At 42.3% G+C, this 26514-nt stretch overlaps 1 protein-coding gene across 2 annotated transcripts in view; it reads right to left on the bottom strand.

Moving 5' to 3' along the window:
- Positions 1–26514, bottom strand: part of LOC124069513 (contactin-associated protein-like 4) — an 81330-nt gene that overhangs the window by 9917 nt on the left and 44899 nt on the right. For both annotated transcript variants that reach the window (XM_046408734.1, XM_046408735.1), the window contains exons 11-20: positions 22082–22188; positions 19725–19844; positions 18126–18326; positions 16501–16663; positions 15025–15152; positions 14123–14293; positions 11494–11712; positions 6063–6302; positions 2724–2948; positions 1174–1307 (exon numbers count right to left, since the gene is read on the bottom strand). In XM_046408734.1, coding sequence (XP_046264690.1) covers positions 1174–1307; positions 2724–2948; positions 6063–6302; positions 11494–11712; positions 14123–14293; positions 15025–15152; positions 16501–16663; positions 18126–18326; positions 19725–19844; positions 22082–22188 — 1708 coding nt within the window. The remainder of the gene's footprint in view (positions 1–1173; positions 1308–2723; positions 2949–6062; positions 6303–11493; positions 11713–14122; positions 14294–15024; positions 15153–16500; positions 16664–18125; positions 18327–19724; positions 19845–22081; positions 22189–26514) is intronic.

Raw genomic sequence — 26514 nt, 5'->3', positions numbered from 1 at the left:
TGTTGATAATTATAAAGACATTCAGGTTGCTGGCTCCTGGTTAGATGAAGTTGAGCTCGTATATCATCCAAGGCTGCCGTTAACACGATACAACAGCAGATTCAGATACGATGAAGATGCCTCATATTTCATCTGAGGCTCTGCCAATGTGAAGTTTGTCCCTGCTGTCCTGCCGTAGCCTCAGGAACAGCACAACCCTGATGACAATGGACGCTGTTCGTTTCCTCCTTTTTACTGATTTGAAATTATGACCTACCAGGTGTCCGATCGATCATGAGTTCTGGTATTCTAACAATTTAGTACTAGCAGACAAGTCATTTTCTCAAAAGCGGAAAAACAAATCATGTGCCCAAAACTGTCACTTTTTATGAGGGAAACTGGTAAAACAGGAGACTCTTCTCATTTGAGAAATCCTGTCGTCGTTTCCGCAAGAAGTGAAGGCACCGAGTGGACGGAGAATAAGCACACTATGTGATTTAGCTTAATCTGACTATAACATCTGAGCACGAAACCCAGCTTTGAGTGTTTCCACTTTGTGTGCTCTTCTTTCTGTTTTCACCTGTTCAGAGCACAGATTGTGGTTTCTGACCGACGAGCTGCAACGGGACACATTCACATCTGGTCTTGAGGGTCTTTTTTAACAGTAAATGTCTACATTTATGCTGTATATCGATCTGTTTCTTTTGCTCATTTGTGGCACCAAGCTCTGTCAGGCAGGGTGTCGGCCGTCCAGAGCAATTCTGGGGCTCAGCGTTTTGCCCAAGGGCACTTCAGCATGAGGACAGCAGGAGGTACAACCCTGTGATGAGTGGACGACACGCTTTACCTCCTGAGCCAACATGGCAGCATGATGGAAACCCTGCAGTTGTCTCCATCCGGTGGTCAAAATTGTCAGAGCTTTTAAAGAAGACGGAGGAGTCTGAGAGGACGACCCCTGAATGTGAATATTCTTCTGCTCTACACAAATCTGTGCCTTCCCTCAAATGTTAACCTGCAAATTTGACAGCAGCCACAAATATTTTTGTGCTTATTCAGATCTTTCATAAATTTGAAGGTCAGTCTCACAAAACACGGTCTTGTGTATTCATGCGACTCTCCGTACCAACAGATACATGCTGTAAATAGTAATTGTGTGTGTGTGTGTGTGTGTGTGTGTGTGTGTGTGTGTACTACCTGCACAGACACAGAGTCTGACAGCCTCCTGACGGTGACGGTGTGCAGCTGTCCATTGGCCAGGCTCCTCACTCTGCTTCTCAACACTTCAGCATCTCTGCTGCTGTCCAGCTTGTATCTCACCTCCAGCTTATCTTTATACACACACACACACACACACACACACACAAAGTTTTTCCAATTTAAACTTTTTCTCTTGATGGTCGTCTTCTCTAATCTTATCTGTTTTTAAGGATGTATTTTCTCACTTGGGTGATTAATCTGAATTGTGAGTATCTGAGTCAATAAAGCTTTCCATATTAAGAGGATTAGCAGTTAATTCCCTATCAATAACACAACTCCAAATCTAATTAATTTTACTAATATTCAGAGGATTAACAGCAGATTTAATAAAAGCCCTGTGATGTCATTGGGCTTTTAAGATTAAAATTACACAAAATGTTCTTTACGTTCTTTTTATTACGAAGCTGTATTTAGAAAGAAGGAATAATCACTTGGCGTAAGAGCTCATCCAATTAGCTGTTGTTTCTGATAATAAATGTGAGTATTCTTAAACAGGCCTCGAGTATCTGACAAGGAATTTCAGTGTTTTGGCTGAGGAGGTTTTGCAGCAGTGAGGGGAAAGAAATGAGCAGAACAAGAGAGCTCTGAAGGACTTAATTGGACACTGCAGTCTAAGTGCATTTACCTGACGGCTCCACGGCCAGCATGAAAGCCTTAATGTCCTGCTGTCCATCAGCTTTCTCTGACTCATTAACACCAGAAGAAATCCATTTACAGCTAATCTAGTAGCAAAGTGCCAATTCTATCCGACTCTCAGATGCTTAAAATGTAATTTTAAATTCAAAGTACCTCCTACTACTCTTAAAAGCCAAAATTAATTATTTCACACAAAAGTTTCTAAAACACATCAGCGAGTTTTCTGCTGTTTTCATTCAGGAGCACCACGACGTGCCGTCCATTAGCAGCCCACCAAACTTTTACTGCCTCAGCAGAACTCATCAGGTCTCAGTGATAAGACCAGTGGACACCTTTTTTTTCCCAGCAGAGACAAAACATAATAGCTGGCCCGGCTGGACAGATTAAAAGGCAGTAGAAGCTGACGGGGTGAATCCAGAGAGAGGAGCCATGTGATGGATCCTGATAGATCTGGTAAAGCTGCAGAGCACAGCAGAGGACGAGGAGGAGGACAGAGGAAGGAGGGAAGGAGGAGGTTTCAGGAGAAGACGACACCAGAGAGGATGAGAGGACGGCGGGAGGACAGAAGTAATTGAAAAGAGTTGAGGGAGGGAGGTGAAAAGAGGCTCTCGAATGGACTCGTAACCTCTGAGGTTTGAAAACTGGATGAGAAGAAGAGGAGAAAACAAAAAAGCAGAAAGAAGAGAAAACGATTCAGGATGCAGAGGAGTGATTCGCTGTAAGAGGGAGTACATACAGGATTTAAGAAGTATTCAAGGTGTAGGATGAAATGAAAGCCACGAAGGAGAGCAGACCTTTAAAAAGGAAGTTCATCTTCCACATAAACCCCTTCAAAATAAAAGCCTGCCCACCGTGCTTGTTGATGAGCAGAGCCAGATACTCTCTGTAGTAGGAGCTGACGTAGAACAGCACAGCCGGACTCTGGGTCGTCCTGAAGCTCAGGGAGACGTTCTCTCCTCTCAGCGTCATGTCGGAGTAGATGGAGGACGGCAGAGCGCTGCTGTTCCTGCTCAGCTCGTACGGCTCCTTGAAGGTGTAGCTGACGGACGTCCCCGACTTGAAGCTGGCCGACACCTCTGGAGGAAGAGAGACGACAGGGAGAACACAGACGGGTCACAGGATGGACTTTCGCTGACCATGGGGGAAAGAAATAAGTAAAGGAAATAAAAAAGCTAGTTTTACAAGATATATTCTTTGAAAACAATGGGGGCCAGAAAAAAATGAAAAATGGAAACTTTGATCTTAAAAAAACTGTACCATAAAGCTTTTGTTTTCTGACATTTTGCTTATGTAGACTGTATTTAAAACTCTCGATCGTGAAAAGATAAACAGAGGCTTTTCAGAGCCAAAGGGTTTCCACTAATTTTTCAGGAAGTAGGAAGTAAAGTTGAGTTCTTTTCCTTGTTTTTTCACCATCTTTTATAATACTTCAGAGATTTTATATCCTCTTTCGCAATGATTTTGGATGCTTTCACACCACAAATGAGTTTCAGAACTGGAACAGGACCAACACCTTTTTGTTTGAACTGTGCCAAACACATTCAGGTATGGAAGCACCTTTTAGACTGTTGAGATGAGCAGGAAACCTTAAGGAGTCACTGGACAGCTGATCAACAGTTTGACAGACTGAATGTCTGATTATCTGCTCACTGGATAGTTTCAGTAACAGACTGAACTGCTGCTCGGATTAAACAAACGTAATATATTAATTAGTGAGTTGATTTCCACAGCTTCCAAGCGCCTTCTCAGTTTTCTTGCCGAAAGCAAAATCTGAAAGCTGATTGAATAAAGCTATTTGCTTTAAAACAACAGAAGAACATTTGTTTGACCCTCAAAAACACTTTGTATTATCAAAATTTACCAATGAAGTTTAATGAAGTTGAAAGAAAATAAAGACTGTTTTCTCTGCAGGGTCATCATATCACACTGCATATGTTTCATAAGTGTTCCCAATAATGTGATAACCTTTTTGTAATTCTTAATTGCAAGAATCGTTTCACAACAGAAAGTGAATCTTGGCAGGATTAAAATGCTGCAGTTGGTCCCTCATTTGTGCCTTCGTTTCTGCTTTTCTTTTCACTTTGGCTGTACTGATGGATTTCTGGGAAATCACATGCATCGACTTTTTATCCCGCAGGAGCACCATTCATTTCAATTTGCGGCATCTCTTTTGTTTATCTTCCAGTCGAATAATTAGTCGATATAACCAGAAGGAGAATAATTGTTTGCCTAGCAGAGCTCAGCTCATGTATTTTGTAGTAACTTTTCACTCTCAATCTCATAATTAATTGCTCTGGGTTATTTAGCCACACAAGCAAGAAGAGAGAACCCTTCATGCTTATGACAGAAAACAATGCTTAACATTTCAGCTTTGCTTCCACGTAGTGCTCAGGCATGCCGACGGAGATGCAGAGAAGTACAGCAGATGTTGGAGGTGGACAAAGCGTCCTTTTTTGAACTAAGGCATAAAGATGATACATCGAACATAACATCAAACAAATGACTTAAATCGACTCCACCACACCAAACGGACACTGTTTGCATGAAACCTTTAACGTCACGTGGTGGCTAAGTACCTCTCGACGGGTGTTACATGCAGTAAAATGTCCACTGCAGATACTTAACCTTTAAACAGCAGCAGAAACACACCCACAAACAACAACCCCTGCACTCACAGAAATCATTATGCCCAAATAAACTGACTCTAAATGTTTTAATTACTGTCTAAATTTCTAATTTTATCACATGGGTTCAATGTACAGGATCACATTTGTTGCAAAGTTCTGTCCTGTTGAGTCAACGTGAATACACTTTAAATATCGTAGTCTGTATAAATCAGCTTAACCTGATGTGTCAGTTCAGCTCCTACATATAAAGTTAAATGGAACATCTACATATTGTACATATTTATTTAATTATTGTACAGTATTATAACATGTATTTTTTTTTCAAATAAATATTCAGTAGTGCAACAACTCGCATTCAAATTATTTAAAGGAGAAGTTCATTCAAAAATGAAAACTGAGATGCTGAGGCTTTTATTTTTATCAAGGACATTATGAGAACATATCCTATTAGATTTCTATGGAAATAAATGTCTATATGCACTAAATGACATATTAGACATCCTCCTCATGGAGACACAGGAGTTCAGTTTGCAGAGTGAAGGACTCTGCTCAGATGAAGGAAGCCTCAACAGCTTTAACCTTGGGCTGAGATACGAGTCCACTCGGCACATGAAAAGCAAAGCGGAGGGGACGGAGGCATCAAGTGACACTGCAGAACGTTATAAACTGGTTAGACGGGCCTAATAGACTGAGGTCAAGGTACACGTCGCTGATAATGTTGTTTGAGCTAAAGAGAAATATATGATAAAATAAGCCCTGCATGGTTGGTGTATGGTTAATGTGCACAAGGGCACAGCAGTTGTGCAAACATGCTGGTGACACGATGCACACGCCCGGCATTTGTTTTATGCTTACATACCAAAGAAATGAGCCAACCGAAGCAGTGAAAAAGAAGGCTGGCATGCAAACGTGGATGTAAGCAACACTGGATTTTTAAATATTTTTAAAAAACAACCTTTACAAATGTTTAATGAGGGAAATTCATTCATTTGTTCAACTTCAAGGGAGGAACACAGCATGTAACAGCATGAAGAAAACTCGACAAGGCAGCTTTTTAGCATCACTTAACAATCCCTCAGCATGTTTGCTCTTTTATTTCTAGGTGTGACATGCAGCAGTCAGACTCTCTGACAAAAGTCCAATAATAATAATAATAATAAAGGACCCAAAATGTCCCAAAATGACACAAACACAAAGAAGAGTGGCTGGACATCCAGGTAAAAAGCAAACAGACGAAACAAAAAGATGGATCCAAACAATCCAATAAAACAAAAAATGAACCCAGGAGGTAACCAAGGTAAACCTGGAACTCAGAGACCCTGGGAACATGCAGAACGAGGGAACAAAGAGGAATAACTCAGCCGAGTTGAATAACTGAGGAGGAATGAACACACAAGGGAGGGAAAGCAAAGGAGACGAAGTGGGGAAAGAAAGACAGACTTTATTTTTAAATCAGCATTTTTATTTAAAATTTATTTTTAAAAAAACCCTCAGCATCACCTCCCACTGGCTGCCATGACCGTACGACTTGCCTACACGTGCACAGTTTGTGTATGTGTGTACCTGTATGGCAGAAGACTCCAGTGTAGGCTGACAGGCCACAGTCGCAGTGGAAGCCGTTGGTTCTCTCCACACAGCGGCCCTGGTTCTGGCAGAACGAGCCGTAGCTGCTGCAGTGACCCGGGCAGCCGGGTCGAACCCCGGGTGTGATCCTCGCCCTCTCCTCCAGGTCCAGGGTGACGCCGTTCAGCTGCAGAGAGCGAATGCAGCCCCGGAAGCCCTTCTGCCTGGACGCTGTGCCTCCTGAGAGCATATGAAGAGTGGCTTTCATTGTTTATACATCAGGATTCAGGAGCTTTATTGTCATTTCACACATGTAGAACATGAGGTGGAACGAAATTAGTTTCCCTGGTCCTGGTATGAGCCCAATAACCTGCAAAATACTAACTAATAAATATAAAACAACACTATATAAATATGAAAACAACCAGAATAAAAAAATATAAACAGTGTCAGGGGTGACAACAATATTTACAGCAGTATTGCAGTATTACAGCAGTATTGCTGCAGTGTGTTATGCTAAAATCACAAGCAATCAAAGTCAGAGATGAGACAAAGTGTCCTGTGTCCTCTTCGTCCCAGCCTTTCTTTTCTTTGTAAGTTTACTTTCTCTATAGTTTTTCATTTCTCCTCCCCTTTCATCTACAGAAGATCCACACGTCGCCTCGACTCCCCCAGAAGCTCCAAACTGTCAACACTCTTCTTATGAAATGACTCAACAATGAAAAAGCAATGAGGCAACAAGCTGTAGGTGGAAAACTGAATTGAGGACATAACTTTCATCAGCTGTCTTCAGGTCTGTCTGTACAGCATTGTTCCAGCTGTTGACTGCCTTACTGAATGCCTGGCTGTGTTCATATGTCTGTGTGCAGCAGAGAGACAGACTTCCTTCCATTTTGATCCCTTTTCCTTGCACTACATGCACAATTTGTCTGATATTTCTCTACAGCTACAGACCTGTGGGCAGTGAAACAAAATGAAAAATACGCACCTACGTTGCACATATTTACACTGAGACAGTCATGTGAGATGGCACAGGAAGAGTTCAAACCTGACAACCTGTCATTTCTGCAAAGCTCACAGACTGAAACTGTTATTGTCAGACGTGCCAGCACTTTGCTCTCAGCCTTCAAAGCTGACAGCTTCTCATTGCTCGGCAGCAGCAGCTTTTCACACCAGTACATCACTGAGTGCTGCCTGGGCCTCTGCTCTGCTCTTTTACATGACCGTAAATTATTCACATACGCTTTACAAAAGCAACATTACAGGTAAAGTCTGCAAAATGGCACAGTAAGAAGAGTACTTTAATGAAGGTGAGAGCTCTAAATTATGGACTTTTTGCAGTGCTCAAGCCCACGAACAACAATAACAAGTTTATTCTCCTCAAACTCCACTTACATCATAAATGCTGTTTGCTTTATTTATCATCTAAGTAAGTAATTCAATTACTAAGTAATGTAAGCCATCTTTCTAGCTTAATGAAATGTTTTTTGTGTGTGTCAGTGCAGAGCAGGAAAAACCAGATGAAAAAGTGACCAAGGTTGTTGCATTGGCAAAACAGAATTGTTTAACTGAAAAAGTCGAAACTTTGCGGACACGGGAGCTGAGCCCCCCTAAAGGTCTGACTTGGCAGGATTACAGAATCTGCCACACTGTGAATTTAATAATCGTCTTAATGAAATGACATTTTGACTGCATCTTGCTCGCTTATTTGATGCATTTCCTGACAAAATCGGATATCACAGTGGAAACAAAGGAGGTCCCCACAGGGAAATTCTCTCTGCTTCTCCAACACATGTTTTCTAAGTGTCAGGAGCAGTAGGCAGCCACTGTGCAACGCCAGGGGACCTCAGCCAGTTCTCAGCCAATGCTTTGGGGAATTACATCTCTGATGAAACCGGAGCACTCGCAGGAAGCTCACGCAAACATGAAGAAAACATGCAAACACTGTGTTGAATACTGAAACAGTGAAATGTGACTGAAATGTTGGCTGCTATGTGCCACACTCGCATGCCCCTGACAGCCAGCGAAACACCACTGCTTTGGTATGAGGGTGTGTGGCGCTCAAATCACCTCATAGGAAACTAAACTGGTTGCTTCGCTCAGGTCTGGTCATGATTTCAGACTAAAGAACAACCACCTTGTATTGTCTAATTATTAATAATTAATTATGAATTAATTATTTAATATAAGGATGTACAGACACTCTTAACGTGCAGACAACCACATTGAAAACTTTAAAATCTGAAAACTCTGAACAGCTGCACAAACTGTACAGCTGCACATACCTAGCAAGGGTTTCAAGCACATACCCAGCAGGAGAGCTTCAGCTCAAACAAGGATCATGAAGAGAAGAGCAAAGGTCTTAACAGGAACCACATCTGGCAAGGTAAAATTATTTCTAAAAAGCGTAATGAGGGATCTGTAAAGATTAAAGCAAAGATCAAAGAAAACTCCACCTCTGACCAAATGAGCAAAGCTATCAACGAGACCTTCAAGATCAGTGGGAATTTCAACCTCAGCTCTAACGAGACGATTAGAGCCTCGCTACACGGGATCACACTGTGGGAACACACTGAAGCATGCAGTACGAGAGCCAATGGAAAAACAATTAGCGGAACAGAGATCAAAGCAGTCAGAGGACGTGGCTGAAAATACAAAGAACCTCGACCTGCAGCTCCAGGAGGGACAAGAGCGAACCGACTCAAAGCTGTGGAGCCTGCAGAAGAAAACATTAGACCACATATCATCAACGACTTTGATGGGAGAGGAGCAGCGTTGATATGAAAGCAAGATATCGCACAATAAAACACTTGCCGGACAGAATTAATGACCTAAGCAGGGCTGCAACAAATTATCATTTTTAAAAATCATCATATTAAGCCCTAGTGACAGGAGTTTGTGGACAGAAATGTCTGATCAGTTCAAAACTGTGTATGATTACTACTACAATACTACTTCTATATGCCATTCGTGTTCCCAGAGGATGAATCATAGTGACGACAGTGAGCCTCATTTGTCTATATTATACTGCTATACTAGTACCAATACTTCAGCCTCGGCTTGGGTAGTAGTAGTAGTAGTAGTAGTAGTAGTAGTAGTAGTAGTCTGCATATGTTAAATGGTGAAAATCCTACTTGCTTAACCTCAGGATGATGACAAGCTTTTAGCTCAAAGTTGTCCCCATGTAGTGCAGAGCAGTGAGTGTAGCGGCAGACTATCTTGTTATCAGTTAATTATTTACTCTAAAAATGAGTAAAACAGTCAAAGAACCCAAGCAAAATATTACGGCAATATCAGCTAAAACCAGACCATCCTCTGAAACGAGAAACTTTTGAAAGACCCTCAGTCATTTGCATCCCTCCTCAGATGTGCCAAGGTCAGGAAACCAAAAAACAACAAACCGCCAGAGCGCCGTTTGTGCTGGTTTGCAGAGGCAAATCAAATGTGATATTTGGTTTTTCCTCTGCAGTAACGCTGAGGATTTGTGAAGCTGAGGTCAACATCTCAAAATCAGTCCAAAAACGGCAGATTTTCTTTTAAACTAAACTACTGTGCATGATGGCACCACTCGCAGGATGCAAAAAACAAACATGTCAACACACCAGCCAACATGGAGGCCAATGCAGCACCAGTAAACTACTGCTTATCTTTCCAAAGCAGGCAATACAACAAGTAATGTGAAATGCTGCTTGCAATGAATGCAAAACTCTTTCAGCTGAAACTGCTGCGTGTGGAGGTTTTACGCCCCCAAGTATCAGGCAATAAAGAAGCTGGAAGAGCAATCCTATGGTTTATAAATCCATGTAAGGCAATAAAACGGATTATTAATCCAAACAATGTAATTCAGTTCCTTTATAAATCTGTACGAGGAATAATTAGGGCTAATAAATACACTGTTTGTGGAAATAAGACTTATGAATTCACAGAAGACGACAACTCTGTACTTTTTCATTCAACAGAGTAGCCTGACTTGTAAATCAGTGCGTGTCTCATTTGCATGTGATAATTTATCTATTCAGACTGCACTTATGGATTAGAAATCCAAACATAAGCAAACATTTTTGCGTATGAATGCGTCGGAGGCAGGATTATGGTTCATGAATAAGATGTACGTAGATTGAATAGCAGTGATGTGGCTTCTGCTTGTACACAAGCTAAGCTGATATTAACGCTTAATTATTCATATATTGTGTACTTTACATTTACATTGTGGGAGTACAGTCGATGCCCTAAATAGCTTTCTCAAGGAAACTTTAACAGAGAATACATCATTCTTGTTCTTAGCACAAACATCCATACGAGTCCATTCTGGGAATGAATGCCAGCACATTTCCATTCAAACACATAAATCCATGAGACTTATTCCAGTGAACTGTACTGATAATTCAGAGGTAAACATGTACGAGTTTAGGCCTCAGAGGGGATTATTGGCTAAACACATTCAGCCAATCAATATCCACCTTGGTTCCCCTCCTGCTGCTGCTTTCATCCAATCTCATCGATGTTTGTTTTCCCTCCACAGTGTGTGTGTTTGCTGATATGAAGTGACATTCATAATATTTGCAGGATGATAAAATCTTATAATAAATTATGGATTTTTGTCTTTTTTTCTGCAGATGCAGCGAGAGGTCAAACAGGATCTGAATTGTAGAACTGACCTGATGAAGCTGAGATAAACAGGACTGCAGTATTGATGAAGTTAATTATTACGTGACAGCAGAATGAGTCACTAACGGACCCTGACTGCAAGAAATCGCACACTAAACTATCTTAGAGCTCCCTGTTGTGTGTTTTACTTATTAAACATGAGTCCTGTTCAGCGATCAGACGCCATCCACGCAGTCCTTTCATATTCAATAGTGCTGAGCAGCTGGTGGCATTTAACCAACAGCGGTTTAAAACTTAAGAGCATATTTCTTTTTCCTTCAGAGTATGTAGGACTCTGTGAGAAGAGGTCAGACTTGCTGCTGTCCTGGAGTTTGGGTCTGTTGCGTTTTAAACTGTGAGCTGTAGATAAAGAAGCAGAAGCACCGCAGAACAGATGTGCAGACTCTGCAACATTCATATCCAGCACAGCTGAGCAGACAACAAGAGTCGGTAGATTAACACACTGAATATTTAAGGGAATATTTTTAGCTTTCCTCTGAGGATTTACTCAGTCTGATGAGGATTCACAACATGCCATAGGCTCGCATCCTGAACCACCTGCTAATCACCTCTAAACTTTCCATTAGGTTCGGTTGTCGAGAGTTGCAGTACTGGATCCCCATCTGTGTACACAAATGTGCCAAGCCGGCACCTTCTGTATTTATTGTCGCTTCATAGGAATTAGTCTAACAGTTTAGCATGTGTGAAACGGCCACGAAGATGAAACCGCAACCTTGTTTTTTAAAGAACACGAAACACATCTGACGTACACCACACTCCTCACCTATGAACAGCTGGCTGTTGAGCTGCAGGTGGAAGTGTCCGTCGGCAGGAGCCTCCTGAGTGGCCGCGGGAAGTCCATCCAGTCGCAGCGACGCCTCCTTGACGTTCCGCTCGGCCCGGACTCGGTGCCACCGGTTGTCATTCAGCGGGACGCTCGACTCCACGCGAACCTCCAGCGGCCCGTTGCCCACATCGAAAGAGAAAACCACCTGAGAGGAGGCTGATGGAGGGGCAAGAGATCAGGGTGAGAGTGGGGACGGCAAGGAGGGCGATTGATGTGGATAGAAGAGAAAGGGGGGGGGATGGGAACGCAAGGGGACACTTAAATGATTTAGATGAGTATTTAAATGTTATACCAACTCTTCATCTGATGTCTTACTGCTTTGCTCTGTCGCGATTTTCTTCTAAAATTTCAAACTTCACACAAACACAATGGATTGGGTCAAAATGACAACCAAATGGAGATCTGATATTGGTTTTCTTTGTACACAGAACTCATTCACTGATGCTGTTCAGGAGATTTGCCATCGCAGACCACAAGGCAGAATTTAATTTGCCCAAACAGAATGGGACACAACTGAAACCTCAACTTTGTGTATTTGTGTAAACCTCCAGGCTGCATATTTTCAGGGCTCCTACAGTCTCTCTAAAACCTGCCAGGGACACAAATGGGAACAGAAAACAGGAGCTTTAACAAGTGGGTAGGCTGGATTCAAGTGTATGGAGACCAAACAAGCAGATGGGAGGAGGTGTTGGGCTCCCTGGAATGTGGTTTAATTACTCCTTCACAGCAAAACAACAAACACAGAAGCCAACAGAGCTCCTAACTGAACTGGGTTCAGTTCTCATAGGATATCAGCACAGGAAAAAAACAGGTTGTGGCAAGAAGTTATGTACTGATTTAAAGTGGAAGAACTTGCAGTGTGAAAGGAGAAATGCCACAGTACTTACTCACACTCTTCTGTGCCTCTCGCTCTCAGCCAGTTCATTTATTCAAGTACAGCACTTGTATAATTTTGACACACTTGTACTTCACTTTAGAATTTCTGTTTTAATTCTACACTACATGTCAGAAAGAACTTTCACTGTTTTAATCTCAGCTTCAACACCTTCTTAATGGAAAGTGCCTATGATATAGGCTGATATAACAAATGCTCTGCTAAAGCCAGATAGACATTTGGACACAGGAAGTGATCTGACTGGAAAGGCATCACCAATCAAGTTCATTCTGACCTCACATTTTACACACAAACACTTTAGTGAGTCTCCCTCAGTCTACTTTAAAAACCTTCTGAAGTGAGGGCTGACTTGTTAAAACTTCAAGAACTTAAGGAAATTTCGTGAATTTTTACTTTTATGTCTCCCTTATTTTGAAGTACTGCTTCAAGTAAAATCTCTGAATGATTCTTCCATCCTCTGAGCTCCAGCATCACGAGTCAGGACCACAGCCAGCTCCTCGGCCCGGCTGGAGCTGCCCTGTTTCAGCACCATGGACAGCTCCTCAGTGCTGGACCTCACGCCGTCTGCTCAGCTCTCAGCTCTCAGCTCTCATCACAGAAGAACAGCAGCAGAAGATGGAGGAAAGTGCAGGCAAAGCAAACCACCATCCTTCATCTTGTGTCAGCGCCCTATGGTAACTTCATGTTTGGAAACGTTCTCACGCTCCAGCAAGGAAGTCTGCAACAGAGCTGCAGTATTCACAGCAGGAACAACCACACTGACATGAAGAGTGCAGCTGGTGCAGGAGTGGATCTGTGTTAAAGTCTCTGTGTGTCCCTGTCAAATCCCATTTTTAAAACAACCTCCGCCAAAATGCACGAAAGAAGAACCAAAACACGAACCAAAACGATAAAGAGCTTCAAAATGACCCCAGCAGCCGATTCAAAGCATCTGCACAAGCCGGCCCGACACACACCACTGCTCCCCATAAATGTGTACCTCATACCATCTGCAACACTGTTATTACCATATAAGCAAAAGGGCACCTTGTTGGTTGTTATAGCCCTATTTTAAATGGCACAATATACGCTTGGCTATAAACGTACATCTCACACCCGGTCACATTACCATGGCACCCATAAACTAAATAACACCCTGCTGGTTATTACAGCCATAATCTAAATGAGACAACATGTGAATTACACAATAGGCAGGAATTAATGGAGGGGGCTAAAAGGTCCCAGAGAGTTCATAAAACTGTAAAATTAAACACAAGGGTGAGGAAATAAAAGAGCCACGGTGATCATGAGTATGGATCTTATCTTGGACACGTGTGTTGTTAGTGCAGTGTAGTCCCACATGGGCCAGCATACAGTACAGACTGTGCTGTGTGGCTGTACAGTGCATTCAACGGGGGTCTGTGGGGAAAGAACTTTGACTGGGAAACCACAAACCATACAACCTGCAGCAGAAGAGAATGTTAGAAAGTAATCAGAAAAAACAGACAACCCGTTAACAAAAGACTAAACCGACAGTTTCATCCAAACTGAAGACCTAAAATGTCAGGAAACAAGCGGAGCGTTTTTGTGTGGTTTTATGAAGTACAAGTGTTTACTGCACAACAAGAATAAACAAAAGAGGAGCGATTCTTCTTCTGTTTGGTTTGGATTCAGCCTCCGGCTCCTACTCACAGCTCAGTTCGATCCGGATGAAGTCTCTGATGCCCAGGTTTTCCAGGAACACGCCAGAGGAGGCCGTGGTTTTAAACAGGAAGGAGATATCTGCGCTCAGCTCTCCGTGGAAGGTGGGGAAGTGCAGGTACGACGTCTCTTTGTCGAAAAACGCGGCGTTCCAGAAGTTCCCTGACGAGCACAATGAAATTCACTGTCAAGAACTTCAATAAAAATCACTTCAGAGACAAAAGACCCAAATTGTTGAGCTGATAATTAGCTTTTCAGTCAGCCTTGTTATGATGTGGCATTTGTGTCAGAATAATTCATTTAAACGGTTAATTAAGGAGTGGGATTACAAAATAATTCAGCAGAGGAAAGAAGGAATGTTAACCTTGATTTGTTTTGAACATAATGATTCGTCAAGTTACCAAAAGTCATAATGTTGCTCATTGACAGAACTAATAAAATAACCTTAATGGTTCCCATGCAGACATTACTGAAAGGAACAGTTTGGCATTTTATATGGCTTCAACAAAATAGATGTAACATTTTTTTAATCTGTGATATTTACAGATGTTTGAGGGACTTTTTCCTCCCGTAGCCCAGTTTTACAGTCTTTCTGTTACACTGAGCTAATGAGCTGAAGCTTCATATCGAATGCACAGATGAGTGTGATCTCCTAAACGAACTCAACGCCAAATGTCTGTATGTTGTTTTAATGCCAGAAATAACCTAATTAGAAGGTTTCTCTGTGATGAAAACTGAAGGCTGAGTTTCTTGGATGAGGATTAAACATTTTCAAAACAACCTGCATCTGTTTGATGTTATGTCAGTCATGCAACAACAATAATTTCCCTGAGGAAAAGACTTCCGTCATCTAATTATCATGTATAACTAAACAACTGGAGGAGCGGACTTACTGTCTCCATGACAACGGAGCGGCCCCACCCTGTATCCGGCCTCCGAGCCCTGCCTCTGGATGTCACCGAGCACCAGAGTCCGGACGGGGAGGCTCTCCTTATGGGTGAGCAGGCCGGAGTCTTCAGCCCTGCAGCAAAAGAGCACAAGTAGAGGAAAAAAATGGTTGAATGAGAAGGAGGTGATGTGGAAGCTCAACACACAGAAGCAGAGAGCGAAAGGAAGGAAGACGACAGATCAAAATCACTCTGCTTACTAACCTCAAATTATGATCATTTGCATGCATGAATTTATCAGTGTGCTGGTTTCTAACGTTTCATCACTTTGGTGACTTTATTTCATGTTGTGGCCTAACAAGCTGATGTAAATATTGCAGTGTGTAGGTGCAGATCTCCTGGGGACCTATTTATTCTAAAACTGGATTATAACCATCCTGACAGCTACTCCCAAAACAAAACACTGCCTGTCCATTTACACCCACATGCGGCTTTATGCACTTAAAATAAGCCGGCTGTTAGCCTTGTTGATGAGGAAAGTTGTCTATAAAAATATATCCAGAACTGGAAGGACTACAAGAGAGCGTACACAGCACTTTGCGAGTCTGATAAAATATTGAAGAGCAGCAGTGGCAGCTTCGGTCTGTAAAAATAGTCGGCGTTGCACAGTTTGAACTGGGAAAAGATGGAAGGAAAGAAGTGTGGCAAAGGCAGGAAGGTTCAAACAGTTTTGTTTTTTCCTCTTCTCAATTTAACCCAGTCGATTTGTTGTTTGCTTAACTGCTAAAGTACAAGTCAAAAGGCGACAGTTTGCTAAAAGTGTCTGTACTGTGTGGTATCCTCAAAACGAGTTCACTGTGGGAGGCTGCTTCTCAGTGTGAGTCTTTTCTTTGTTTGCCAGTCATCTTGGCCACTCAACTCCAGAAAGTGGTTTCTCTGACTACCAAATCATCTGCGTTACAGGTAGTCCTACTGCATGAAAGAAACACGCCAAATATGCCTCTTTTTATATCACTATTACACTTTTTTTTTGTTTGTTTAATAAAATAATTTCAACAAAACTTCCTTTCCTCACTCTGGTTTTAGTCTTTTTTCCTCTCTCTGATTAAAATAAAACCGTATTCTGTTTTTATTTACACTATTAATCATTGACAAATATAATGAAAACTTGAACATACATCAGCGTGGGGTCCCATCTGCTAGCATGGAGGGGGAGGGGTTTATGACCTATACTGCAACCAGCCACCAGGGGGCGACTGAGAGGTTTTGACTTCACTTATGGTAACTGGCTGCATTTATATAAAGATTCCCGATTTTCTTCCAGTTTCGAAGTGATAACAATGTTCTGTTGTACTATGTTGTCCACCTCTTTTCATGAAACATGGTGGCAGGCTGATAGTACATGCTTTAACCTGAATGTGTGAAATGTGATATTATAAATGTATAAAATAGATAAACATGTGTATTGAGTAGTTTCAGTACCACTCCAGGCGGCCAGCGTCACAGTTGCAGTAGTGCTGTGGGTCCACACAGTCGCCCTGCAGGCCACAGGCGCACTGCTGGCTGCCTGGATGAGCTCCGCCCCAGTAAGTCTGGACACGACCGGGACCAGGACCACCGAGCCACCAGCTGAACGGAGAGCCCTCTGCAACACAAGCAAAATACAACTGATACATGTCATATTTGAGAAAACATTTTGTTCAGTTAGGTGCAAAGAGATACTAATATTTACTTCTACTGTAGAAGTGACTTGGCTTTCAAAGAGTAACTTTGCTTTTACAATTAAACTGAAAACTTTTTGAAGGGGGGTGGGGGACTAAGGCCATGAAATAAAAATGTCTTGTGATTTGGGAACATCATTAATATGAGAATGTAGTGAGTTGAGGTCAGGAAAGGTCAATCCATTCCCTCATTATAACAAAAATCAATATTATCCCTCTGTATTGTTTTTATTTCATGCATTCTCCTGGAGCCTCTCCTTCACAACAACACTGTTGTCTATAAACTCTGCTGTTACAGCACTGGTGTCAGCATGTGCTGCTCTCTCCCTGTCTTTTTCAACAGAAACACTTTATTACAGGCCACTAAATGTCACTTCTTCTCCACTTGCGTTCCTGCCAGCTGTCTTCACTGAAAAACAGACAGAAGATGGAAAAATAATCACAATGCTTTAGATGAATGCTGAATTTAGCAAAATGCCAGTTTAAATGTTTGACTGACTGACTCTCAGCCCTGTGGTCGATTAATGACTCAAAAACTTGATGAAGACAAAGACATCTGGCAAAACATTTAATAAACAAAACAGAAGAAAGACATCGAAACAAAATGCACGTAATCCATTCGTCTGACTCACTGGCTAATAAAAAGAAAATCCTTGGAGCCTGATTAGGTTTGAAGCAACGAGCGTAACAATCATTTTGTTTCCTCTGGTAGAGCGAGAAAGATGTGTGCGGCCACACGGGAGTTCGATTCTCAGGAGCTTCTGTTTTTGTACTAAATGATATATGCCTCAAAGCTCACTGAATTTTGCTACCTCCATAAATAATCAGTTGTTTTGCCCTTATGTAATCTGAGTTAAAACTTTTTTTTTTCCGCTGGAGGTAAATGAAGCAGAGTGGATTCTTCCCTTCCATCCATTTTCTATACCGCTTATCCGTCAGGGTCGCGGGGGAGCTGGAGCCTATCCCAGCTGACTACGGGCGAGAGGCGGGGTTCACCCTGGACTGGTCACCAGTCAATCGCAGGGCCAACACACAAAGACAGACAACCACACACTCTCACACTCACACAATTTAGAGTAGCCAATTAACCTAATGTGCATGTTTTTGGTATTGTGGGAGGAAGCCGGAGAACCCGGAGAAAACCCACGCAGGCACAGGGAGAACATGCAAACTCCACATAGAAGGGCCCAGACCGGGATTCGAACCTGGAACCCTTTGCTATGAGGCGACAGTGCTAACCACTGCACCACCGTGCTGCCCGGATTCTTCCCTTAAAACTGCAAAATCAGCCTACATCAACAGGCTTCAAGTCAGACACGACAATATCTTCATGTTTCTACAGAGGCAGGATGGGGTAAAAACAGCTACTAAACAAACAGGCTGTACCTGGAGTGTTGAGGAGGCGGGACTTCCTGCAGTGGTAGGCCAGTTCCTGTTCGCAGTGCTCTGATTGGCTGATGGCTGCCGATAGCTGCTCCTCTCCAGTCGAATAGTCAAAGTGGACGAAATGCTGGTTCACGCCTGCAGACGGTCGGACTCTGGTGAGCTCTGTGTTGTTGTGCTGGATCTCCATCCACGTGTTCTCCTCTGCAGACGGACGCAAGCAAACACAAACATTACTGCGATGTAAGTTACTCTGTGTAGTTTTGTAGTATCTGGAGATGAGCGTGAGTGAGGTTTTCCTGGGGTCGCTCGGTATTTATGACCCCAGCTCCAAAGCCATATGGTACACAGGAAGATGGTCTTCCTCCGCCCTCTCTTGTTGTCTTGGAAAGGTCATTGGTTGATTTCCAGATGTATCCTGCTCTTTTAATGTAAACAACCAACCTATGTAAGCAGGTGATTAGAGATGTTTCAGTAGAGTGATCCGTATTGGCCTGGATCTTCTCACATGCATGTGCTTAATTTGATGCTGAGCTTTTTGCATTAAACATTTTTTACATGGAAGACGGTGTCAGGGTGTCAGCGGAGATCTTTCAACATCTTCACATTGTCGCTATCCAATATACAATAGTTTTTCACTTATTTTATTATTTTTGAGAGAAACTTTCCTGTCCTCATTTCACTTCTGTGTAAAGGTGGTGAGGTATCTTACTGCTGGTGTATTTATTTATATGATGTTATGGTGTGCTCAGGCTTCATTGGGTTCACTATAGACAAAAGGACGGGGGTTGGTTTTCATGGTTTGTTCTCAGCCTCCTGACTTCCAGTGAAGGGAAATCTTAATGCTTCAGCATACCAAGACATTTTGGACAATGCTATGCTTCCAACTTTGTGGCAACAGTTTGTTGAAGGCCCTTTTCTATTCCAGCATGACTGTGCCCCAGTGCACAAAGCAAAGCTCCATAAAGACATGGTTGGATGAGTTTGGTGTGGAAGAACTTGACTGGCCCACACAGAGTCCTGACCTCAACCCCATCCAACACCTTTGGGATGAACTGGAACGGAGATTGTGAGCCAGGCCTTTTGGTCCAACAATTTCCAGGGGTTGAAGCCTCCTGCCATCTTGAATTCTGAATGAGATGCTCAGTGACTGCATATGAGCGTAATATTCAAGTGTCCACTTAAATTTGGGCTTTTTGTGTGTGATAACCAAAGACAGATAAAGAGAGAGGGAGGAACTGGAGGAAGCCCCAGCAATAAAAGAATTATCATTATTCAAATTTATACAATTATGCAGATTGTGCAGATCACTGTTGCAGATGGCAAGAAAGATGATGATGATGATGATGATATGATGACAGCAGAGAAAATCAAATCAACAATGTTCTAGATCATTATGATACAATTTGCATAAAGCTCCAAGACACAGAGAGATGACTGTGAGAGACTGTAGAAGAGAGAGAGAACCTCATAGGAAAAGGATGGAAGATAAAGTGGATCGGAGTGTGATGACAGGAGCATCATTTACAATGATGTAAATGTTAATCATAAAATGTTGAGTGAGGAGGAGAAGGAGGGAAAATGTGTGTTTGTGTGCGTCACCTGTCATGTTGCAGTAGACCTGCTGCGGTTTGATTGGTCCGCTGCCGTCCACGTCGATATAAAAATGTCCCGACGTGTTGCCGTTGTGTTTGTACGCCTCGCAGGACTGTTCGTACACAGCTGGGAGGAAAATAATGAGATCAGCTCCAGCGTGAATCACATCAACATCAACACATCAGCCGGCAGACGCACACAGGAGCTGCGAGGGGAAACATCACACACTGTGGGGGATTATGGGTACTGCTTCATACGTACGTATCACCACTGAATCACCGTCTCATCACCAGAGTGAAGGCAAGCGTCTTAAGTTTTGTTTCTGCAGCAGCGTCCCACAAAGTGACGATTAGACCAGCCGGAGAGGACAGTAATGACTGATGGGAGACTCAATAAATAAAACTTTAGACCTTCATCAGCCATAAGCCCATAACTCCATAAGTCCTCCTCTTCCTCTGCCTGTCTCACAAACACAGTCTGCAGGTAAAGATTTGATCCCTTCAAGTCAAATCCACACCTACAGGATCTCTGCTCACCCGTTCATGTTTCTTCTTCTCTGCAGCCAAAGGCCTTTTATTCATCACATTCCCTCGGTGTGGTTAGAAAAACATTGTCACAGAAACATCAGCAGTAAAGATGAGACCAGAGGTGAATCGTGTCGTGGAAGCTCTCCTCTTCTGGTCGGATTTGACTCGAGGGAATCTTCACCGAACCAGTAAATCTCACCTCACTGCTGCGTCCTCGTTTATTTATTTGGCATTTGGCAGTTTAGTCAGTACTACAGTCTCATTAACTTCCATCATATCACTCGTATACAAACAGGTTTTCGAAATATTCTGCAGTGAGGGGGGAAGGCACTGAGCAGGCATCACATGAAGCTCACAAAGGGGGTCGGTTTATTTTAAAAATAAACCAAACAAAACACTTGTTTTTTTTGTTCTGTCAAAGCTCACAATTTGCAGCAGTTACACCAAAGGAGAAAACCTGTACAAACTGTGCTTACTGAACAATATGTCTCAAAAGGGCATCTGTGATTGTGCTGTGATTGGCAACCACAGAAGTGCAGATTTTCCACATTTGAAAGTTCAGAGTCTTTATTAAGCCTCTTTGTCTTATGTGCTCTATTGCTGTTACTTTGATACTGGAGGTCATATTCGTTTTCAGTTTACCTCTTTGCTGAAATAAGAAAATGTAAAATTAACTATGTAAAAGGAAATCAATTATCTGTCTGTCTTGTTGCCTGGGAACCACATAAATCTACAAGCTCATATTTCATTTACACTGGCAAATACGTCCTAGCAGATTTCCCTCCGTCCTGGTCAATGACAGGTTTATCACAGTTGTTTATCAAACATGGGTGGGTTTGGTGCACACAGTTCACTGCTCTGATGAGCTGTAGATCCATACTGTTGACTGTATATAAAGATGGACAACATGAAAACCCACTAAAAGTGAAGCTAATACATCTGGACCCCTGGTGCCCCCTGGTGGCTGGCTGCAGTATATGTCATAACCCCCCCCCCCCCCACATATTAGCAGAAGGGACATGGGCCAAACTAAAAGATCAAGTTCGAGTGTTAATTTTTCTGGTAATTATTTATCTGATGCTATAAGAAAAGTGTGAAAAGTCATGATAGCAAAGTGTTGCTCCTCATTGGGAGTGTATGAGGGAGAACTCCACTGCCCGATCACTACTGCACTCTGGCTCCAAATGATGTCACCATAGCAAGATGGCAGCAATATTTCAGCTTTGGTTTTCGTATAGAGGGAGGGAGTAGAGACGCATCGTGCATCTTTTCACTTGTCAATAATTTATTTAGCTCAAGGGTCAGTCAGTGAAGATCAAGGATTCTGTTCCTGCATTACCTGTTTGTTTTTGTTTTGTTTTGTTACCTTAAATGTTTTTAGCAACACTTTCAGTGTACTGTTTAACTATAATTTGAGTTTATGAACAAGCTGCCATTTTTTATTATTATAAAATAATATAATTATAATTATATTTTATATTACATTATGATTGTTATTAATTATCCAAATTGAATTTATGCTTATTAGGTGCGAATCTGTACAGAAATCTTATATTAAAAAATATTTCACATACAGGAAACCTGGAAGCAAAACAGCGCTTCAGTAAAAGAAAAATGTTTTGTTTTTGGGACTCTGCTCAACACATAATGGAGCTGCTGTGTGTCATCTGCTGCTTGCTGCCGTCCCTCATGGGTACTTAAAGGTAACAAGACACAAAACAAAGGCAGCGGGAGGAACTGGTGGGTCTTTAGGGCCTGCCGGCTCTTCTAATGGATCCTTCTGGTCCAACAGTGCATTATTTACTGTAGGTGTTGTTTATCTGACAGGTGACTTACAGCTGTGGCAGGTCGCTCCGCTGTAGCCGCTGTCAGAGCAGTTACAGTGGAAGACGGTCCAGGACTGAGTGCAGCGGCCGCCATGTTCACAACGACTGGGAGAACACCTGAGAGAGAGAGAGACAGGGAGACAGGAAGTCGCCAAAGTTTCTGACAGATTTTTTTTTTTCACATCACCCAATAATATCCTGATCGACATGTGCATGGGAGGAACTTCAAGGATTTATGTTTGCTTTTGAGACAAAAGAAAGAAATGCATTGTATATTCTTTATGTTCACCGAGACAGTAGATTTGCAAAATCCATTTGCTTGTTTTGGCAGTTGAACATTTGGAAACAATTCTGCAGATTTCCCTGCCAAAAACCTTTCAAAGAGGACAAAAGGAGTTGATGCCAATAAACACCTTTCATGCGTTACTGTCATGAGAAGTGAACTTTTTTTTTTTGCTAGTTTGACAAAGCAGATGAAGCCTCTTTTCTGTCCGCTGAGTCATTTGTCTTACGAGTGAGCAGGCTCAGAGCTTTTGTGGAAACTTTTTGTACTTACTTTACAGACAAACGGTGATGATTAGCACACCATCCTGTCAAACTGTGACTATGATCACAAAAACAAACTGTGCTTGAGTGTGTAAAATTAGTCTGTTACGTAAAGCTTTTTCATTAAATTGCCAGAAAGCTTTTAAAACTATGTTTGTTCATATCACGGCCAAATATGCGTGTGGGAGGGTCAGTAATAAAGTAGTGGTAAGAGAAAACATTTCACTTTTAATATTTGGCGAGGTCATGTTTTCCGTTTCCACCCAGGGCTCATTCAGTGGTAGAACACTGCAGGGCTACATCATAACTAATGTGAAAGAATTTTCGGTTAATCTGAAGAGCTTATCCGACGAGCTACACTGTTCCTGATCAGAGGAGTTGTATTGTTAAAGACAGCTGGATGCACTTTATTCGCTAAGTGTTTGCTTTGCCTGAGGAAACATGCTGGATGTCTGCATGTTACCTGTTAAAGCCAGTGCATCAAAGCAAGCAATATAAAGGCCTTTGCACTGATCTTGTCTTTGCCCTCTTTTTCTTATTGAATCTATTTTTATCCACGTGTTGCTTGGCAGATTCCTTCAGAGGGATTCGCACATAAACATACTTAATAATAACCACTTCACTCCACTCACATTATTTCTCAGTTCTGCCTTTGTGACTGTGAACAGTGTGTGTTAGCATTTGAGGGACTGGTGCTCTGCATGCTACTGTTTAGTCGTTATATTGAGAGATGGAGCTTTTCAGTACTAGAAAGTGTGTGTGTGTGTGTGACAGTGTTTGTGTGTTTGCCCAAACCTGGGCAGGAATACTGAAAAGAAAATAGATGACTGTGTGGAATCTGCAGCCTTGCCTTTTTATTTAGATAAAACCCCTGACTAAGCAGCCTGTCAGACTGCTACTGTGTGAATTTTACCTCCATTTATCTCAATACAGCTTTGATCTAAAGTGAGCTAGTTAGCATTCACATTAAAGTCACATTAAATATTAACATGAGCTACCACTGCCTTCTGCTAGCTTATTTGTCGTGCTGTGTTTTAGTGCCTATGTGGTCTGCGAGAAACGTTAACGTAATGATTCATGGGGTGGTGTTCATTCCTTTTGCTGCTCTTTTCCTTCTTCTGCTGCCATGATGAAGAAACACAAGCCCCAGTAACATATTTTATATCGCACACACAATGAATACAACATATAAAGACCTCAAAACAAACTCCCATCCCACTCACTGATGGTGAAAACGTAACATTTATAGATCCTGACAGCCAGTTTCTGCCGCAGAGACGAAACAGTGCAGCGTTACAGATGGACAGCCAGTCAAGTCTCTCTCAGACGTCACTCGGCCTCATCTAAAGCGTGCGTCAACTGAAACATTTTCCATAGAAACACTGTATTTACACTAAGGCCTGAGGCTGCCGGATTCCAGCCCTTTAAACACTAACTCAGGGTCTATCGGCCCACTGTACTGCGGTGCCTTGTGAGCAATGAGGTCAATTTAGCCTCAGTGAAGCAAAAATTCAGCACTTTGTCTCGTGTCACAGAGCATATTGGTCCTGGTACAGGGAGAACCCCGTTCCCCCCTTCCTTCAGGCCGTGTGTTCTGTTGTGGAAGAAGTATTCAGATCCTTTACTGTCACAGTGATGTTAGACATTTTACTGCTCTAAGCCACATTCACTTTCACTAGTGACTGGGATTCCTCCCACATGGCTGTTTAGTACCAGTTTTGGCTTTTAGAATGGTTCTAAAAGAGTTTTGACATGTGATCGCTATCTGTGCTAATGCAAAAGACCAGCCAAACTCACAAAAGTCTCACCATGAATGTGTCTTAATGCCATCACCAAACTGAAACATTTCTGGTTCAGATTTAACAAATACCTTTAGGATCATCAAAGAAAAGGAAAAAGGAAAAAATAGTCTTTCAGAGCCGGCTCACATCTTTCACTTTAAGGAACAGACTTTCTCAAGGACAGCACATTACAACCTTCACCCTCCTTCAAGTTGCCCAGGCTCAGACAGCAGAAGATAAAGAGAAGCGCCAGGAGAAGGAGGAGGAGACACATTGGAAAAACATGAAGACAGTCAGACTCAATATGCTGTTATATCAGTCAGTGAAAAGACGATTATCAATCTGCAGATGTAGAAAAATGATTACTGTAATGATGCTGACAGCCATGACAAATACAAAACACACATGCACCTCAGCATTCATCGTAACACCAATTTTTTTGTGTGTGTCGTGAACGTTTTTGTGAAATGACCTAAAACAAGCAGGCGGGTTTGATGTAACGCGAGGTGTTAAACTGATTTTGTGGAGAGGCTCCTTCTGTGTTTGAGCTCCATTTGTGCTTTTAATGGAGTGTTTGCTTTGGTTAATAATCCTCTTTGCTACAGGCAACAATCATAAAACTGCACACACACACACACACACACACAGCTGTAGACATAATAAACTGTTGTGAAGTATGACCACAACACTGATGCTGCGTGGGTGAGTCCATTTTCCACCTGACTTTACAGTACAATATATCCCATGGGCACAAAATTCATTGAGCAGGATTACAGTGAGACAGCACACGGTGGATGTTTTCCTCTTATCCTTTTGTAGGTTTGTTATGGTGAGCAGTCAGATTTGTGCAGGAACACGAATCTGCTGAATAATGATCATCTGATGAAAGCAGAAACGGGGAGACATTTAATTAAATCCACTTGAGCAGATTCTCCTTATCTGGCAAAGATGTGTGTGTGTGTGTGTGTGTGTGTGTGTGTGTGTGAGTTATGCCCTAGAGGAGGTTTTATAATTGCTGTAACTGTGTCATTAATTGCGCTCTTATTTGGCGTGACGCCAAAACAGCAAGCAATTTGTTCAGCCCTCCCCTCCTCATCTCTCTGTTGATCTCTGTTTCTGTCTCATCTCCTCAGGTTTGAGTTATCACTCTGATGATATATTTATCATCTCACCTTCAATGACTCGCACTGAAAATATTTATCATGAAATCCAAATTTACTCTCTATTCAGTTCATTTCGATTCAACTCAAGATGCTTCACACAAGTTCAGAGGTTGTACTGTGGGTGGGCGGCACGGTGGTGCAGTGGTTAGCACTGTTGCCTCATAGCAAGAGGGTTCCAGGTTTGAATCCCAGGCTGGGCCCTTCTATGTGGAGTTTGCATGTTCTCCCTGTGGTTGCGTGGGTTTTCTCCGGGTTCTCCGGCTTCCTCCCACAAAAACATGAACATTAGGTTAACTGGCTACTCTACATTGCCCCTAGGTGTGATGACTGGTGACCAGTCCAGGGTGAACCCCGCCTCTCGCCCGTAGTCAGCTGGGATAGGCTCCAGCTCCCCCGCGACCCTCACAGATAAGCGGTATAGAAAATGGATGGATGGATGGAAATGCTGTGGATGTTTCTGTCTTTAAGTCTTCTAATTATATCAACTGGAGAAGAAGTTCATCTGCTTGTTTCACATGTCAGACAGTAAGTCTTTTTCTCTCGTCTTCATCGAAGGGTTGACGTGGCGAAGGCTGTACAGTCCAAACCCACCTTTTATTTAATACACCTTAACAACTCTGACATTTTATATAATGTAATTTGACGTTTCTGACACCCACACATTACTATAATTACATTTATTATGACGTATGGCTCAACTTTTGTGTCTGTCAATCACAGGCAGAAATGAATTATAAATGAAAGTAGACAACAGCAGCACACGACATAACCACTTATGAAACATGTCTGAACATGACACTCAAATGTGACTGCTGAATACCTTATTTTAAAATAATGGTCAGTAGTTTGCTGCTGTAACAGCCTCCACTGAAGGGCTGAAAAAAGATCAGACTGTATGTTGTGCTGCATTCAGGAACAGCTGGCGGATATAAGCAGGAATACTACTGTACCGC

This window comes from Scatophagus argus, chromosome 13, assembly GCF_020382885.2.
Source record: "Scatophagus argus isolate fScaArg1 chromosome 13, fScaArg1.pri, whole genome shotgun sequence".
In the NCBI taxonomy this organism is placed as follows: domain Eukaryota; kingdom Metazoa; phylum Chordata; class Actinopteri; family Scatophagidae; genus Scatophagus; species Scatophagus argus.
The sequence above is the reverse complement of the archived record's forward strand: the minus strand, read 5'-3'. Positions and strand labels throughout refer to the sequence as shown.